The following is a 19,166-nucleotide window of genomic DNA, read 5'->3' as shown; positions in this document are numbered from 1 at the left end:
GGAGAAAAAGAAAGGGGGAGAAGTAACATTTGAAGCAAACAACATTGACATTTCATTAAAGGGTAACATGAAAGTTTCATATACATATGAAAAGATGTTGGACCTCATTATTTATCAGGGGAATGCAAATTATAACCTCCATGAGACACTATTTCACACCCATGAAATTGGAAAAATTGAGGAGTCCACAATACTATTTAAGTGAAAATGGGGAGCAGTAGGAACTGTAATAAACAACAGACAGAAGTATAAATCAGTACAATCATTTTGTTACCTAAAAATATTCTGTTGTTGGTAAGGACTGTGAACGTGGAATAAATCAGCAAAGTTAAGTTTATTCATCCATTTATTCATTCAATAAATATTGACTGAGCACCCACATTCTGGAATTTTATTAGAATTTTTAAAAATCAGTCCTTTCCCGAAAGAGCTTAGGATATAGGGGGTCAGATAATCAAAGATCACACAAATAAACATAAAATTATAACCGTGAAAGAAAGGTACAAGTGGGAGCTCATAATAGTGGGGCTGCTGTGGTCAGAGAAGGCTTTCCTGAGGAAGTAGTGACTGAGATGGGCCAAGAGAGAATAGGAGGTAAGTGGAAGAAAGTGTGGGTGGCCAGTGGAACTGCCGCTGACAGAGGGAGCACCATGTACAAATGCCCTGATGTTGAGGGCAACATTTAGTTGCAGGAACTGAAAAAGGGCTATTGTGGTTGGAACAAAGGGAGAGAGAGCTTGAGAGGGGAAGGGGTGCTAGGAGCAAATCAGACTAGCTGGGGCTGGAGAGGTAGGCATAGGCCAGACAGGAAAGGGCGGGCTTGGGGCCATAGGAATGATTTAGGTTCTTCTAATAGGCCAAGGGGAAGTCACTGCATGTTTTTAAGCAGGGGACTGACATGATCAGTGGAATGAAGGGGAAAAAACATAAAAGAAAAATACCATCAATTAATGAAAAATATAATAATTAGATCAGGAAATGGAGTTAAATCTCTGTAACCACTCTTCTCTGCTCACTTATATGTGACTGTGATAAGAAAGGCTCCATTCCCAGTTACCAACAACAGCCGGGCATGTCTGTGCTCTCACACTGCTCAGCTGTGCCTCTGATGGTACAACCAGGATGGTGCCCTACTCTGTAATTCTTTCTCCCACCTCCTCAACAATAGTACGTGAGATATAAGCCTAGCTGGTAATTCCCTTGATGATACAGGCAATATAACTGAATACATTTTACTGCTTTGCCGCCAAAGTAAATGATTTCTCCATTGTTGAGAGTCAAAACCAATTTGTCATTAAATGAAGCAGATATGATTCAAAAGAAGCAGAATGACACTAAGAAGTACAATGTATTGTGTCTTTTCTGTTTGTGACTGCATTCCTTGCAAAACAGGAACTACGGGAGGCCATATTCCCATTCTGAAGTTTATCATACAGCAAACTATTCCAGATTTTCAGTGTCTGTGGCCCTTTAAAGCTCAAATCCCTTTCTTTTTAATAACTTTATTGACATACCATAAATGGCCCATACTTAAAGTGTACAACTTGATAGGTCTTGAGACATGTATACCCCCATGAAACCATCACCACAATCAAGATAATAATATATCCATCAATCCCCAAATTTCTTTCTGCCCTGACCTGCTCTGATCTGCCCCTCTTCCACCTGAAGCAACTCAAACTTAAACTTAAACATTCTTTTAATCAAAATTCTGGTTGAGGGCTTCCCTGGTGGTGCAGTGGTTGAGAGTCCGCCTGCCGATGCAGGGGACACGGGTTCGTGCCCCAGTCCGGGAAGATCCCACATGCCGCGGAGCGGCTGGGCCCGTGAGCCATGGCCTCTGAGCCTGCGCGTCTGGAGCCTGTGCTCCGCAACGGGAGAGGCCACAACAGTGAGAGGCCTGCGTAGCGCAAAAAAAAAAAAAAAAAATTCTGGTTGACTTGTAAAACAGGTTGGAATACAATCTCTAAAATGCCCTTTCTGATCTGTGGTCTTATCCAATTCACTGTAAATAAAGCCTATTCATTTCTTCAGGAGTTTTAAGTCTTTGGTAATAATTTATGTTTTCTAAAAAATCCCATGAGTTGAAGGAAAGGCTGTAGCCTCAGGTTCTGCATTTAACTCCACCATCTTTGTTCACATCCACCTTTCAGATCCCACTTGTGATGAAGAAGAAGGAACCGTTTCCACGAGGGGCACCTCTGTGCAGAGCATTGAACTGGTCCTCCCACCCCATGCAAACCATCATGGAAATACATTTGGTGGCCAGATCATGGCTTGGATGGAGACAGTGGCTACTATTTCTGCAAGGTTCTTGGTTTGGACCTTTGGCTTGTGATCTTGAGACCAGTGGGGAGAGGATAGAAGGGTCTGAGGTTCAGCTATTGGGCAGTCAAGGAAACAAGTAGAGAACAATGTTGCCTTTTATCAAAATGAGAAAATGATAAGTCATTTTCCTGTTTACCTTAGAATTATTCTGTCCTTTTTTGAAGGTGAATGTTTAAATTCTTGGTTCAAAAATAAAAATGAAATGACAGTTCTTATACTTGATGCTGAATTATGACTGTTGATCTTATGACACTGCAACTCCTTGTCACATTACTTATGACAAAGTAGATGCAGGATAGAAACAGAAGATAGCCTTTACACTTAAAAACGGTCAAGATACAAACTTTTATAAAGGCGGTTTACAATTAGGTCTGATCTCTGAAGGTGCTGGTTAGAATCACCATGGCCAAAGGATTAACTGAAAAATAAGATGAGAAAGAGGAAAGAACTTAGAAAAGTACTTTTAAATGCTCCTCAGTTTCAAAAAGGGTTCCTTTATTCTTAATGAAGCCATGTAGGTAATTGAGCAGCTTTAAAGAACACTGTGTTCTCTGAAAATGCATTTGAACAGGATCTGCCCTTCCGACAATTTTTGTAACCACTGAAAATTGTTAAGGTTTTATTTCCCCCAAATTAAAGGAATTTTATTAGTAATATGTCTACAGTTACGACTATAATTAGAAACCTGTGGTTATCCTTCCTATAAATTGTGCACAAATATAAGAGTTTGTTTTTAAAATGACATTGTCACTCTTAATGACAATAAAGCATTTGAACCTGTTCTACTGTAAAGGCTTACAATATAATTAACTATGGCAGAGTCTGTTCACTTATTGTTGGCACAATTCTTTAGAGTAATTGGAAGACTACAGTGGGAATCTAAAATGTAGAAAATTATGGAAGTAACTTTCTGAGATTAAATTTTCTTTATAGATTTTCAAAACTCCGCACACCACAAAAATTGTAAAATGTATTCTTTGTAGCCTTTCAGGCTTTGTGCAGCAATCCAGGTAATTTTTCTTTAGGGGAAAAAAATTAGTCTTTGACATGCGGGTGAACTCAAGTAACAGTGAAGCCAAGGAATGCATGTGAATGGCACCAGCTGACAGTTCTCTTCACTGTGCCCCACTCCAACCTGGGAGTCACAGCTTTCTGTGATTGTAGTCATGAGCTGTCAGGAGGGAAAAAAATCCCTCAAATTAGAACAAACGACAGCGGTTTGTTTTTTGGAGATACTTCCATAGGGCACAAAACAAGAGCAGGACTGTCACCACAAGAGCAGGAGCACCAGCATCTTGGTAAAGACCCCACGGCCTGGGGACGTGTGGCATTTCCTAAAATATTTGCAGGTAATGTACAGGACCACTCTCAACACACACAATCCAGTTATTCATTTCCCTCTTGAGCTAAAAGAGATATTCATTTAGAAAGCACCCTGAACACTGGCCTATTGCATCCATTAAGCAAAGCAACAGTTCCTGAAAATATTTTGGAGAATGATCACTTTCTTCTCTCTCTCCTTCCCTTCGTTTCATCAGCCGCCTGTGTCGAGCGCATCCCCTTCTGAAGTCCGTGGACATGTTTAAGTTCCGGGGACCATCTACAGTTGGAGATCGTCTTGTCTTCAATGCCATTGTCAACAATACATTTCAGACCTGGTAAAGCACGTCTGGTGCTCTTAGGCTGCTATAAATGAATTCAAACTTGCACATAAGCAATATTTTTTGTTTTATTTCAATCTGGAGGTAAGTATAGTGACTATTTTAAAAAAATCAAGTTCCTTCTAATTTTTTTTAAACTTCACTTAATCTTCAAAATCCACAGACACACATTTTAACTCTCTGTTCCACTTCAGGCCTCCTTACACTGTTAGGATAAGTTGGTTTTTGTCTCATAATAAGAGGGACTGTATGTCCTACTTGATCTAGGATGGTCTTGGTTTTTGCACCTATCATAATTATTCATTCTTCCTTTCATCTCAAAAGAGTCCCAGTGACTGTGTGGTCAACCACTTCATAATGGACCCATCATTTATCACCATGAAGTCCAAACCACTTCCCAGTTATTTTTATTATTCTTGATACACAAAGAAAAGATTTAATTTAGTATTTTTTTCTTTTTAAATGTAAAAAAGAACATCTGTGTTTCCTATCCAGTTTCAGTGTTCGATGCTTTTAAATTATAGGACTATTGTTTTTAGGAGAGAAAACTTGACTTTGGCACAATTTAACCACCCCTCCCCCATTACCAAAGTATGTTCATGAAGGTATATAAAGTTCCAATGGCCTTTTCACCACTTGAAAGGGGGAAAGTAAAGCAGAAATGCTCCCAGGAGCTTGTACATCAGATCAATCGACCTGATGAAATGGATGTTAACAGTTGCATAGATTAGCAGATGACAATGAAACAACCCAGGGTCCTCATTCTCTTCCTTCCCTGGAGGAGGTGGTAGGGCAGTGGGCAGAGTAGGCCTGGCATGCTCAGGTTCTCTGCCCACTGCCCTTGTCGCCCGTCTGCAGTGTCGAAGTGGGAGTGCGCGTGGAGGCCTTTGACTGCCAGGAGTGGTCTGGGGGCCAGGGCCGTCATATCAACAGTGCGTTTCTCATTTATAATGCTGTCGATGATAAGGAAGAACTAATCACATTCCCCAGAATCAAACCGATGTCAAAGGTCAGTTATTAGCATGTGTGGTTCAGTAATCAGACCACTTATTCTGGGGAAGCTGTGGGTACAGAGCTCCACACAGAATCTTTCCCTGAACTGGCAACAACCTCCATGTCTATTCCCCTTTGGTTTTCTTTCTTTTCTGCATCACAAAGTAAAATGGTCTTTTTCTTCTTTTTCCAAATCACTCTAGTCATTTCTTTAAATGATGAAGTCCCTGAAGACTTCACATCTACTCAGCCACATGCTGCTGTTGGAAGCATATCGTCTTCCATGTCTCATTTCTGACTCTCTTCTCCCACCTTACACCCAGTTCTCTATGCTGCTCTACACTCATCGGAATTAAGCCTTTCGGAATAAGCTGCCTTACTGCCAACTCTGACCTGAAGATAGTTCACGTAGAGACTCCTTGTCCCAATTAGCCTTCTCAACTGACTTAGGAGAGAGAAACTTAAGGATTGTAGCACTAAAATATTAGAAATTTATTGATTTTACTTTGTTTTTTATTTAAGGATGATTTTAGACGGTATCGTGGAGCTCTTGCACGCAAGAGAATTCGCCTAGGCAGGTAAGGGACTTAGGTGTAAGGATTTTATGGAATCTTCTCTCATCTGACTAATTACATAGCAAAGAGCCCTCTCTGTGTCTCTATTCCCACATAACGTAAAAAGAGAAGGTCTGATGCTTTCTGACTGTGGAGACTACTGTGATGGAAATTGTTCTTTCTGATTGTTCCACCAGTAAAGGCAGCTTTTTAAAACTGCTGATTTCAGTTCAAGAAACTGTCATAGTTATTGCTGTGTGCTAAATACAGGGAAGAAAACTGTTATTTAATATTTTAATTTTTTTCCAGAAAATACATTATTTCCCACAAAGGAGAGGTTCCACTTTGCATACACTGGGATACTGGCAACCAGGTGACAGTTTTATGATCTGAAGCTCTTCATGTAAAATCACTTCATTACAAAAATGGAAATCCCCTCATTTAACTGACTCATGTTGTGCCTACACAGGTTAGATGAAAAGGTGAATTATAGCAACCAGTCATCTCAAAATGAAACAAAACCAAGCTATCAGTAACTAGTTATCAGCCAGCTGCTTCACCGCCTTGTTTGAATTATATGTATAGTTCCTGAATACAGACTCTGGATGCTCTGCCATCAAATGCATTCAAGCAACATAGGACATTGAGATCTGGTGTTTCATCATAGCTTGTGTTGAATGACATGCCCACTGGCTTGCATTTTTATAACACAATAGAGAAGTATTAGTCATTTTAATGTTTTTGACCATAAAATGTAAAGGGAAATCCAAGTTTACTTATTACCCGTTGATTACAAGTCATACTGAAGGGTGTTCTTGTCTTTGCTTAGGATGCTAATTAAAATGATACTAATCTGCTAAGCATATATGACTCACATTACCTGTTTGAATTCGGCATTAAGAGTTTGAGACAGAAATTATGTTCCTATAACTTAGTTCTAACCTCAACATCATCACTTTGGCTCTAACAGTGCCCACTTTCTAAGCAGAAAATATTTGATCACATATCTGCACTGAACTCACAGCATTTCAAATATTTGTGTTTTAGGTATCCTTGAGTAATGGCAATGTGGAGGCTCTCAAAAGCCTGGCGGCCAAAAGTGGTTGGGAGGTTACCAGTGCTGTGGAAAAGGTAGGAGGCATCCAGGTATACACACAACCCACTGCCCATCACAAATGAAAGTTGTCATGGTAGTGGTTGTTCTGCTACTTTTAAGAAGGAAAAAATGGAGATCAAGATGGCAGAGTACAAGGACACTGAGCTCACCTCCCACTACGAACACATCAAAAATACATCTACATGTGGAGCAATTCACACTGAAAACGAACTGGAGAGTGGCAGAAAGACTCTTATACAACAAACAAGTCTGTAGAGAAAGATCCACACGGAGTCAGGTAGGAGGGGAAGAGAAGCAATCAGGTCAGGACCTGCAGCCCTAGAAGAGGACACCGCAGCCCTGGGGTCTGATACCGGGAGAAGGAGTCCCCTTAGCTTGTTTAAAAACCAGTGGGACTAACAGGAGGGCTATAAGAAACCTAGACTCTGCTCTTAAAGAGCATACCCATGCTTCCTTACTCCTGGGAACCAGGCAAAAGAAGCAGATTGAAACTTCCCAGGGCTCTGGCTGGTTTCCTGCAACCACCCTAGTGCACACCCTGGCCCATGCCAAGCATCCACTCCAGCCCCTCTAGCTCCACTGCAGCTCCCCACTAGGGTGAAGGTTGCCACTACTGAGGAGGTTGCACAGCTGGCGGAAATGGAGCCAGCTCAGACCAGGCACTGCATCTGAACGGGGCAAGGGTGGCCATTACTGGTGCTCGTGAAGGTGGTGGATCACAAGCAGTCTGGAGCTCTGACTGGTGTGCCAAGACTGCCTAGCACATACCCCAGCCTACACCGGATACCCACTCTGGGCCTTCTTGCTCCAGCACTTCTCCCCTCTGTGGTGATGGTGCCGCTGCTGGAATAGGGGAGAGCGCACACTTAGATGGAACAGAACTAGCTTGGACCCAACCCTCAGGGCTTCTGTGCCAGCACATTGGGACCCCCTCACTGCCCCCAGTAGGGCAGTAATGGCCGCTAAGCATAGGAGAAGCCCTAGCTCACAGCTAGCTCTGGCTTTAGCCCCTCCATATCCAGCCCCCCGCTCCCACCAAGGTGATAGCTGCCAGCACACCCTGGGGGAAGATGTGACTCATGCTCACGTCAGATCCAGCTCTCCCACCAAAGCCACAGGGCAGATATGGATGGCATATGGACATTCCCACACAAGGATACCCTTCAAGACCAGGATAAGTAGCTGTTTCACCTAATTTCATAGAGACAGAGAAAGTTAAGCAAAATGAGAAAACAGAGGAATTTGTTTTAAATGAAAGAACAAAAAACCCTGATAAAACAACTAATGAAACAGAGATAAATAATTTACCAGATAAAGAGCTCAAAGCATTAGTAATAAGAAATACTAACTGAACTAGGGAAAAGAATAGATGAACACAGTGAGAATTTTAACAAGGCACTAGAAAATATTAAAAAAAAGAACAAGTCAGGGATAAATTAGGAGTCAGGAATTAACATACACATACTACTATATATAAAAGAGATAATCAACAAGGACCTACTGTATAGCACACGGAACTCTACTCAGTATTCTGAAATAACCTATATGGGAAAAGAATCTGAAAAGGAATGGACATATGTATATATATAACTGAATCACTTTACTGTATACCTGAAACTAACACAACATTGTTAATCAACTATACTCCAATTAAAAAAAAAAAGAACCAGTCAGAGCTGAAAAATACAATGGAAATGAAAAACACACTAGAAGGATTTAAAAGAAGACTAGGTAATAAAGAACACATAAGTAACATGGAAGATAGAATAATGGAAATCACCCAAACAGAACAGCAAAAAGAAAAATAAATTAAAAAAAATAAAACTAGTTTGTTTAAGGGACATCTGGGACAACATCAAGCATACTAACATTCATATTATAGGGGTCCCAGAAGGAGAAGAGAGAAAGTGGTCAAAAATGTATTTGGAAAAGTTATGATTGAAAACTTCCTGAACCTGAAAGAGGAAACAGATATTCAAGTACAGGAAGCACAGAGAGACCCACATCAAGACATACCATAATTAAAATGGCAAAAGTTAAAGAAAAAGAGAGAATTCTAAAGCCAGCAAGAGAAAAAACAGAGACACATACAAGGACAAGACACCCACTCCCCAATAGGCTATCAGCTGATTTTTCTGCAGAAACTTTACAAGAAAGAAGGGAGTGGCATAATATATTTAAAGTGCTGAAAGGGAAAAACCTACAACCTAGGATACTCTACCCAGCAAGATTATCATCTAGAGTTGAAGGAATGATAAAGAACTTCTCAGACAAGCAAAAAATAAAGGAGTTCATCAGTACTAAACCAACCCTAAAATAAATGTTAAAGTCTTCCCTAAGTGGAAAAGAAAAGGCTACAACAAGAAGTAAGAAGTCATAGGAAAGGAAAAACCCCACTAGTAAAGGCTGTGGATCAACCATTTAAATAAGTTAGTATAAATATTAAAAGACAAAAACTATAAATAAAATAAAATATAACTACAATAAACAGTTAAGGGATAAACATCAAAATCATAAAATGTGAGGGAGGAGAGAAAAAAATGTAGACCTTTTAGAATGTGTTTGAACTTAAAGGACTGTCAGTTTGAAACAAGCATATAGTTACATGACAACATATATGAACACCATGGTAACCCCAAATCAGAAACTTAAATAGATGCAAAAAAACAAAAAGAAAGGAACTCAAGCACACTACTAAAGAAAATAATCAAACCACAAGGGCAGAAACAAACAAACAAAAAGAAATAAACAAGAAGAACTACCAAAAAAACTGGAAAACAAGTAATAAGATGGCAATAATATCAATAATTACTTTAAACGTCAATGGGCTAAATGCTCCAATCAAAAGACAGAGGGTGGTTGACTGGATAAAAAACAAGACCCTTCTATATGTTGCCTACAAGAGACTGACTTCAGAGCTAAACACACACACAGACCAAAAATGAGGGAATGGAAAAAGATTTTATACAAACAGAAACAACAAGAAGGCAGGGGTAGCAATAATCATATTAGACAAAATAGACTTTAAAACAAAGTCTATAACAAAAGACAAAGAAGGGCATTATATAACGATAAAGGGGAGGAAGACAAGATAGTGAAGTAGAAGGACTTGAGCTCACCTCCTCTCATGAAAACACCAAAATAACAACCATCAACAAAAGCCTGGCGGCTTTTGAACAACCATCAACAACCATCGACAAAAAAGACTGGAACTTACCAAAAAAGATATTCTACATCCAAAGACAAAGTAGCCACAATGAGACGGTAGTAGGGGTGCATTTGCAATACAATCAAATTCCATGCTCACCAGGTAGGCGACCCACAAACTGGAAAATAATTATATCACAGAGGTTCTGCCACAGGAGTGAGAGTTCTGAGCCCCATGTCAGGCTCCCCAGTCTGGGGGTCTGGCATCGGGAGGAAAAGCCCCCAGAGCATTTAGCTTTGAAGCTAAAAGCTTTTGCGCGGCAAGGGAAACCATCAACACCTGCTGAATGGAAGAAAATATTTGCAAATGACATGACCAATAAGGGGCCATATAAACAGCTCATACAACTCATACATATAAACAGCTCATACATATAAACAGCTCATACAACTCAATATCAAAAAAAATAAACAATCTGATTAAAAAATGGGCAGAAGACCTGAATAGATATTTTTCCAAAGACATACAGACGGCTAACAGGCACAAGAAAAGATGCTCAACAGTCCTAATCATCAGAGAAATACAAATTAAAACCACAATGAGGTATCACCTTATACCTGTCAGAATGGCTATCAACAAAAAGACCACAAATAACAAATATTGGTGAAGAAGTGGAGAAAAGGGAACCCTAGTACACTGTTTGTGGGAATGTAGACTAGTACAGCCACTTGGAAAACAGTATGGAGGTACCCCAAAAAACTAAAAATAGAACAACCATATGATCCAGCAATTCTACTACTGGGTATATATCTAATGTATAAATATAGATATGTACATCTATATAGATTCATATATAGTCACATATATATTCATATATATAGGAGTATAAGCTATAAAAATATTAAATCACTATGTTATACACCTGAAACTAATATAATATTGTAAATAAACTGTATTTCAATTTTTTAAAAGGTAAAAAAATCTTTGAGGGAAATTTTTTTAAGAGTCAAGTATCTTTCCAGCCCTGTCTCTACTCCTCCACGCTGGCTGATCTAGGGTCCTTCAAATCGCCCTACACATTCCTACCTCTGAGCTTAGTTCTCATGTTCCACCTCTCTCTCCTTCTCCTATCTACCCCAGTCCTACCTGGTCTTCATGACCCAGGACAAATGCTTTTCCATAAAGCCAATCACTCCTGACTGAAGGAACTTATCCCTCTAGGAATTCCTTTAACAATTACTTCTTTATGATTAACTTGTCAATTAATTATGCATTATCTCATGACATTTCTCCCACAGCTATGTTGAGTTAGTATTTGTCTTTCATAGTAATTTAACTTTTTACATATGGTCTTTTTCCCTAGATTATAAACATCTTAAGAAAGAAGCCTTGTCTTGACATCTTTCTTCTCAGCACCTTTTACAATGTTTTGCATGTCATCAAATTTAAATTAATGTATATCATTTGGATTTTAATTTTATCTAATTTCAAAGGTATATCAGGAGAGCCTTTGAGGCTGATGTCCACACTAAACAGATTATAAGCTCTTTAAGGACCATTTTGTTCATGACTATAGTCCCAGAACACAGCACTGCCTGGCATTCAGGAGATGCTCAATAATGCTGACATTTTGTCTATGCTCACATTTCAGTGTGTACTGTTTTTCATCATCAATGAAACAGTAGCCTCTAAAATATGATTACCATATGTTCTGGTTTTCCTGGGACAGTCCTGGTTTTCCCCTCATAATTATTAACAGTGCCTAAGTGTTCCACTTTGGATAATAAGTTATATGGTCACTTACCCTGAAATCAAAGCAAATTCAGTTACTTCATTTATTGTTTTCAGCTCTGACTTTGACCTCCTCTGCGTGTTTTGGCTTTGGTTGTTTGCTTTTATTATGTCTTGGTGCTCAATTCTGAATCCTTTCAGGGTCTTCCTTACCTTCTTTGGATCCAGTTAGGTTTCCATCTGTGTGTTTGGTTCAGTGATGCAGAAATACAGGTTTAACATAACTAAGTTACTTGCTTCTCTTTAACCCTCATAAAAGCTGCTTCAAGACTGTTTTCTTTTACTAATATGAAATCTGTTTCTTGCATCATTGCTGGCATCCGAGCATTCATGAGCAGCATAGCAAAGGACAAACTCATGTCTGGAATGAAGGACAAGAACATATTTAGTGAAGTCATTAAAATTTCAATTCTTAAAGAGTTTTGTGCCAGAAACCAATCTAAACAAATAAACGTATATTTGCTAGTGTCTAAGGAGAGCCATCAATAATTAATTCTTAAGTTTTGTACAGATACTTATTAGAGAACACTGTATAATTAAACATTCTTATGTTATCTCTGTTGAATTTGAAGCCCTCCTTTTTTTTTAGATTGTATTTATAATAAAAATCTAATTTTTTCTTTCTGAGTTATCCCCCTTTTCTCTCCCACTTTTTAAAGCTTTTATGTGGTTTTTTTAACCACCTTCACCATTATATGCTTTTAATTTAAAAATACAGCTCACATTTTTTTCTGTCACCTTTTAGCTGAATAAATTCTTACAACAAAACAGCCTGTTAAGAATTATACTTATTTTGGGTTATAAAAATCTATACTCATTTTGATATAAATTTTGATAGATGGCAAAATTCTAAAATTTCTAGTATTTGTAACGAAATTGGGCAGTACTTACTATTTTAACCCATATTTCATTTTCAATGTATAGTGTTGGAATTAATAATACCAGTAATACAAGGAGCAAAAGATGAACACCCATCTTAAAGGAGCTTATAGTCTATCTTGAAAGCATCACATATATACATATCATAGCTGAAGGATAATTTTAAGGTAGTTTATAAACAAGTGAGACATTGTAGTATTTAAACCGCAAAGGTCAGCTCTTAGCAATTCAAAGTCAGGGAAGACAGTTGTTTAGAGACAACTTTGGAGAGGAGTTGATTCTTTCCTCCTTGAAGATAGTGTAAGGGTAAATTGCTGGAGGGGTAAAGGGTGCTTTCTAGGCAGTGAGCAGCTTTGAGCCAAACCTTCCTGGCTGGAATTGGCATGGGTAAGAGATTGACCTGACAGGAGTAGCTTTTTATTTAGGGAGTAGCTGAGAGTGTACTGGAAGCCAGAATGGCAAGGATCATGTGAAAACCTTCACACAGGACAAAACCCACAGGAAACAGACCAAAGAAGAGCTATTCTCATTGAAGCTGGGGCTGGTCCCAGAGCTCCACCTGATCATGTCTCCTCCCCTTAGCCCAGGGGGTAACCTACCTCCAAGGACTCTACCCCTGTCCCCATGACTCTGTAAAAACGAGTTTTGTCCTCCTTTCCACAATATAGTATCAATAACATATTTGTCAACAGATAGTATAAAATTCTAAAACTTTGAGTTATTTCCTCTTGTGCTATTTATATAAGATCCAAACCCATTAAACAGAATCTTATTAGAATGAAAAAATATATCATTAGTAAAATGTTAACAAGCTCCAGCAGATTTTGGGCCTACTATAAGCTTCATTTCGTGACTAAAATTCTCCAGGCACCAAATGATAAAACATTTGAGATGATAAATGGAATTTAACCTGTCTTCTTCCAAGCATGAAAGGGAACTCGTTTTCTTGGAGAGTTGGTCTTGGAGAATTTTTACACTAAGCCAAAGTTGGCTTTCCTAAAATAGTACAGTTTAAAGAGAACCAACAACAACTGCTGCCTTTCCTTGTCTGCTGTGTCTGCATCAATGTCATTAACTCTGATTGTCTGCTACTTTTAACTTTGGGGAAAGGATCAAAATATCATCCACTCATCCAATACTGCACTTGGCACTGGATAAGTCAAGTGAGTTTTATAAGGGCAGAATTTAATGATGGCTACTTAGCGTGAAGTTTGTTTTGGTTCCAGGATAGGAAGCAGCAGCATGTATTTGCAACCTGGAAAAGTGCTGTGATAGTTTCCTAGGGCTGCCCTAAGAGTTCCACAAACTGGGTGCCTTGCAGTTTTGGAAGCTGGAAGTCTGAGATCAAGGTCTTGGCAGTGTTGGTTCCTTCTGAGGGAGTGAGCGAGAATCTATTCCAGGTCTTTCCCCTAACTTCCGGTGCTTTGCTGGCAATCTTTGGCATTCCTTGGATTGTAGATGCACCACCTGACCTCTGCCTTCACCTTCATATGGGATTCTCCCAGTGTGTGTGCATGTATGTTTATGTGTCCACATTGCCCCTTTTTATAAGGACACCAGTCATATTGGGTCAGGGGCCCATTCTACTGCAGTATAACCTCATCTTAACTTATTACACCTGCAATGACCCTATTTCCAAATAAGGTCACATTCTGAGCTACTGGGGTTAGGACTTTTAATATATGAATTGAGGGGCGGGGGACACACAATTCAACCTTTAAAAAATGCTCAGTCCAGTGTTACATCCTACTCCACCCTGGTTCCACCAAGGTTAACCATGGTTGCCCCATGGCCAGAATCAGACTGAGGTGATGGGATTCACTCTGGCCCCCTGCCCTTGCCTCCTCTGAGACTGCAGAGCCCCAACAGGCTGGCTAAGAGCCACATGGACACCAGGCTTTGATAAGGTGACCTCCCTCTGGATTTACACCAATGAACCTGCTTTGACTTCTGCTGTATGGGGGCAAAGGTAGGCATGTCTATGCTGGGGTGAGTCTCAGCCACCAACTACAGCTGCATTCATGGTTTTCTTTCTCTTTGATAAGTGCCCACAGCCTACATCATGTCCTCCTTTGCAGGCTCAATTTAAAGACAGGCTTCGCACTGAGGTCAATTAGAGAAGTAAAAGCATAAGCAAATAGTCACTTCTCACCTTTCTAAGCTGCTTTTAGTCAGTTTCTCATTTCTTCATTCTCTTCCTAAAGATATTTATGTTTAAATAAAGGTTTTCTCCCTCACAGCCTGATTTTTCCATCTGCTTGATTCCTGCAGTGAAGTCTTAACCCTATGTTTGTTTGTCTTCTCACAGCTTGTTGCCATGGGAATGATTATAAGATGGCAAATTTCAACACTGTCTTCAAAGCACCCTGAAAGAGATGGAGAAAATGGGCAGGATAGAAATATGCTCTTAGCTGAACATGTATCTCTGATTACTGGCCAAAGCAAAGTAGAAGGAAAGTTCAGAGTAACAAGGGATACATGAATGTTTAAGTATACATCAAATGGATCGCCACGACAAGCCTCCTCTTATCTAAGGAATAATAGGCACTAGAAACCCAGGAATTGGCCACCTTGAAAGATGAGCTCTTGTGATTCACAAATGAAAGAATTCTTTGTGCTGAAGAAACGCTTCAGCGGCCCTGTTGAGAGGCTGAGTTGGCTCTAGAGGTGTTGACTTACTCCCTGGGCTCCCTCAGCCCACGTGAAGGCATGCCTGACATCCTGAGAAAGTACGTTAGGCTGCAGCCTTGGCTCCAAGGTCTTAGGGGGACATGAAGCACTGACTTGCCCAGCAGTCTGGTTATAATTTCTGCTGTTCCTGGATAGAGGCAGGGAAATACCACAAAGGGATAAAGAAAGAAAGGCTTATGTTCTTAATTTTTCATGAGAAAAACTATTGCACAATAATAAACCACCCTCAAGTCACATATTATTTAGATGACACAGGGGCATAGCATCCTGGTCTGAGCTCTAGACATCCAAGTATTTAAAGTGAACTTGCCATCATTTGGCTTCATTATTACCCAGGTGCCAAGATGCCTTAGCTAGTGCAATCCGCCTATGACTACGTACATATGCTGTGGTTTTAATGTAAAAACACCTAATTTTCTTTGTAATTTTTTTCTTGTTATTTTCTTTTAGATAAAAATATATACTCTGGAAGAGCACAATATTTTATCTGTTTGTGTTGAAAAGCATGTGGAAAGACCAGCACACTTGGCTTATCATCTCTTGTCTGACTTTACCAAGCGACCTTTGTGGGACCCCCATTACATGTAAGAATAAATTTTAAATATTTTCTTATTCAACCCTGACATCATGTAAAAGATAACCTCTACATTGCAGTGTATCTCCATTGCCCAATGTATGACCTATTGTTTTATTAAACAGTATTTGCTAAAGTTTGCTCTGCATGGAAAACTGCATCAGGTGCTACTGAGAGACACAAAAATTATTATAATCATCTATTTTTCATCTATATTGAGTTGACATGCTTTACCCACATCTATTGTACTCCTATCAATAACTCTTCAAAGTTGATATTATTCCTATTTAACAAGAGAGAGATCCCAAGACTTGCCAACATTACACAGGCAGTAAAGCAATGGAACCTGAATTGGAACCCAGGTCTGTCAGGCTCTGAATTCTACACTCTTGTACTTTAATACACAGTCTCATTGCTCTTGAGGAAGTGATTATCAAATAGTCCCTCCAACTTCCCACTCTTGATCTTTATTTGATAGTCCCCTCTTTTTCTGTGAAGCAGCACTCCCTGGTGAGAAGCTGGGAGAAGCAGCTCTATGAGTACATTCCTTCCTGCTCTCCATGTCTGATCAGGGCCCACTCCTGTCAGCCTACATCTCTTCTGTTACTCGTTGTCTCCCACATCCCTAATCCAATCTTCTCCACTCTCCCTCCTTTCCTGGAATGCAGAGCTGGGCATCTTGTCAACTGCACTGTCAGGGTAACACCCCCTTCTTCAAGGAGTCCAAGCTCCTGGGCTGCAGGGCTCAGGCCTCATGGACACCTTGCTTGAAGGAAAGGATTAGTAAGATTATACCTATTATATTCAGCATTACCATTTACTTCCTAATTTGGATGAAGTAGAGTTTCATCTTTTAAATGTCCAAATCTCACTGTGATTAACAGCATGTAATAGACAATTTAACACCATTAAAGTGAAACATCTCTGGGCTCATGTGTTACATTTGCATAGAGGCCAGAATGATACATCCTGGTTAATGTTACAATAATAAACATTCGGAGAGAAGAGGAAACACTTGATGATTTTCTTGCGTAGATCTTTGTAGATAACTCTATAAGTACAAAGATTTTAGCAAGAATAATGCCTAAACTTGCTGCTTTTTTCAAATGTATCTCCCATTATTTTCTATATCACCTGACATTCTAGCCTAACTGAACTTCAATGAATGAATTCTAATTCCACTTACTATTTTGGTGCATCTATCATGATTCAGGTACTGTGCCAGGTGTTTTCACTTGATCCTCACAATAACCCCATAGGTACTATTATCTACATTTTATAGATGAAAAAAAAGTGACTTGCCTAACATAACATAGCTACTAAGCAATTTGAGACTCAAAGGCAAGTTGCTTGATTCCAAGCTTAGTTCTCTTTCCCAATATACCATATTCCTTTACCTCAGAGTCGTTGGATTGTCTATATAATTCACTAGTCTTCAAAATATTATTACTTGATCCTAGAGAAAAATAATTTTGTGGAAAAAAGAAAAGTGCCTTTCTCTTCAGTGTTGAGGGCAGTGACCTTAGAGTCAGATGGCCAGCATTCTTTTCATCACATGCAGAATTATTCCTTCTGGCCAAACAACTCTAAAAACAGACTTTAAGAAATGATGCTGGCTTTGGGGGGATGGTTATGTGAGCAGAAGGGTGAATATGGACACCAATAATGAAGTTACGCAAACAAACAAAACGAATGCCTTATTCTACCAGGTAGTAAAATGCAGACTTTCTGTCACTGTTCTATTTACATAGGTCCTGTGAAGTCATAGACTGGGTAAGTGAAGATGATCAGATATATTATATCACTTGTCCTGTGGTGAATGATGACAAACCCAAAGACTTGGTAGTACTTGTTTCACGAAGAAGGCCTCTCAAAGATGGGTGAGTATATGTAATTCAAGTGTTATAGCAATGTCTTATAATATAGAGTAGAAAGAAAAAGTTGATATGAAAACAAGGAAGTCAATGGAATAAGCATTTCTGGTCTTGAATGATGTTCATGTGAATTTTTTCTAGATGAGGCTTTAGTTATCATTAAAAAACAAAGAACCAGAAAGAAACAATTATCTATTAAGTGCCAGCCATGTGCAAAGCATCTGTGAGACTCGTAAAGCAGTTCCCTTTCCTTTTGCTCTATGCAGATGTAAAACGGATATTTAGCAAACCTTCAAAATATTCCGTTATTGTAAAAATGCAGTGAAAGCCAAATAAAATACCAGGAATTGGTTTTGGTTCAGAATTTACAAAGACTCAACTGTGCTAGACACCCAAAATGGCTGGCTGTCAATTAGAGTGTCTGTTCATGGCTTCTCCATGGGCATTGGGCTTCTCAGAGAATAGTGTCTAGGTTCTAAGGGGAAGGGTCGGGGCCCAAGAGCAGGTGTTCAAAGGGACAAGAAGTGGAAGCTGCCAGGGCAGTTATGGTCTACCCCTGGAACTAGCCAGCATTATTTCTGATGTCAAAGCTGGCCTATAGAAATAATCCCTCTCGTGTGGGATTAATGCACATGGATGTTCAGTGTAGTATCATTTACTATGGCAAAAGATATTAGAAATAGACTGAAGCTCCATCTTATTAATTATGGTAGAACCACACTACAGAGCACTATACCAGCATTAAAAAGGATGAAGTAGTCACAGAGGCATTGATACAGAAACACCTCCAAAGTTTTACCATTAGGTGAAAAATCAAATTATAGACCAATATTTGTAAAATGATTATATTTATGTAAAAATCTACATACGTCCATTTGCTTACATAAATGTTATATATTTATAAAAAGATCTGGAGGATCACAATATAACGTGGTCATCTCTAGGATAAGCATGTATTGTGCTTATGGTGGACTGAAGGATGACTTCTATTTTCTAATGTATAGGGTTCTCTATTGTTTGAAGGTTCTTTAAAACAATGGTATTATTTTTCATTAAAAAAAGAAGAGACTGAAATTACAACCCATTAGGGCACCAAAAAAAAAAAAACAGTTTGGAGGTTGACTGCAACTTTGCGGAGTTATACAAAGTATATGTAATTCTTAGGCAGAAAACACCTATGGCCCTTATTATTATTTGCTATACTTGAATGTATCCATAGAGAATGTTTTCCTATGTATACCACTCATCTAAAAGATCTGGGTGTCTATAGTTTTACTTCTACTATATAAACAAGTTGCATTAACTGTAGGAATTTTATTTTCTAACAACTATTCTTTGTTTCTCTCAAGAACTTTGAAAATGTCCTTTTATCTTTCAGTCACACTTACACGGTGGCAGTGAGGTCAGTTATTCTGCCATCAGTCCCACCTTCTCCACAGTACAGCAGAAGTGAAATCATAAGTGCTGGATTTCTCATCCGTGCTATTGACAGCAGTTCATGTACCGTAAGTTTGATGAAACATCTGCAGATTAATTTGTTCCTACAGATACAGAGG

The 19,166-nt window shown here is 39.1% G+C and overlaps 1 protein-coding gene and 2 long non-coding RNA genes across 5 annotated transcripts in view; 1 reads left to right on the top strand and 2 right to left on the bottom strand.

Annotated features, from left to right (window-relative positions):
• LOC137221449 (uncharacterized) overlaps window positions 1-18,996 on the bottom strand; it is a 59,036-nt gene extending 40,040 nt beyond the window's left edge. The window contains exons 1-3 of the long non-coding RNA XR_010942007.1: window positions 15,151-18,996; window positions 14,624-14,837; window positions 11,746-11,953 (exon numbers count right to left, since the gene is read on the bottom strand). This is a non-coding gene — a long non-coding RNA (uncharacterized lncRNA). The remainder of the gene's footprint in view (window positions 1-11,745; window positions 11,954-14,623; window positions 14,838-15,150) is intronic.
• Window positions 1-19,166, top strand: part of ACOT12 (acyl-CoA thioesterase 12) — a 58,131-nt gene that overhangs the window by 27,800 nt on the left and 11,165 nt on the right. For all 3 annotated transcript variants that reach the window (XR_010942005.1, XM_067731147.1, XM_067731146.1), the window contains exons 6-14: window positions 2,154-2,310; window positions 3,867-3,986; window positions 4,848-4,998; window positions 5,505-5,560; window positions 5,846-5,909; window positions 6,584-6,667; window positions 15,613-15,746; window positions 17,488-17,616; window positions 18,989-19,115. Coding sequence is in view for 2 of the 3 variants with exons in the window: in XM_067731147.1 (XP_067587248.1) it covers window positions 2,154-2,310; window positions 3,867-3,986; window positions 4,848-4,998; window positions 5,505-5,560; window positions 5,846-5,909; window positions 6,584-6,667; window positions 15,613-15,746; window positions 17,488-17,616; window positions 18,989-19,115 (1,022 nt within the window). In the remaining variant the exon portion in view is untranslated. The remainder of the gene's footprint in view (window positions 1-2,153; window positions 2,311-3,866; window positions 3,987-4,847; window positions 4,999-5,504; window positions 5,561-5,845; window positions 5,910-6,583; window positions 6,668-15,612; window positions 15,747-17,487; window positions 17,617-18,988; window positions 19,116-19,166) is intronic.
• On the bottom strand, window positions 329-11,737 carry LOC137221450 (uncharacterized). Its single transcript, XR_010942008.1, has 2 exons — window positions 11,606-11,737; window positions 329-4,942 (listed from the first exon to the last, which is right to left on the bottom strand). It is a non-coding gene; the product is annotated as an uncharacterized lncRNA (long non-coding RNA).

Source organism: Pseudorca crassidens, chromosome 3 (genome assembly GCF_039906515.1).
Source record: "Pseudorca crassidens isolate mPseCra1 chromosome 3, mPseCra1.hap1, whole genome shotgun sequence".
Lineage (NCBI taxonomy): Eukaryota > Metazoa > Chordata > Mammalia > Artiodactyla > Delphinidae > Pseudorca > Pseudorca crassidens.
Note: the sequence above shows the minus strand (reverse complement) of the source record. Positions and strands in the feature narration are given on the sequence as shown.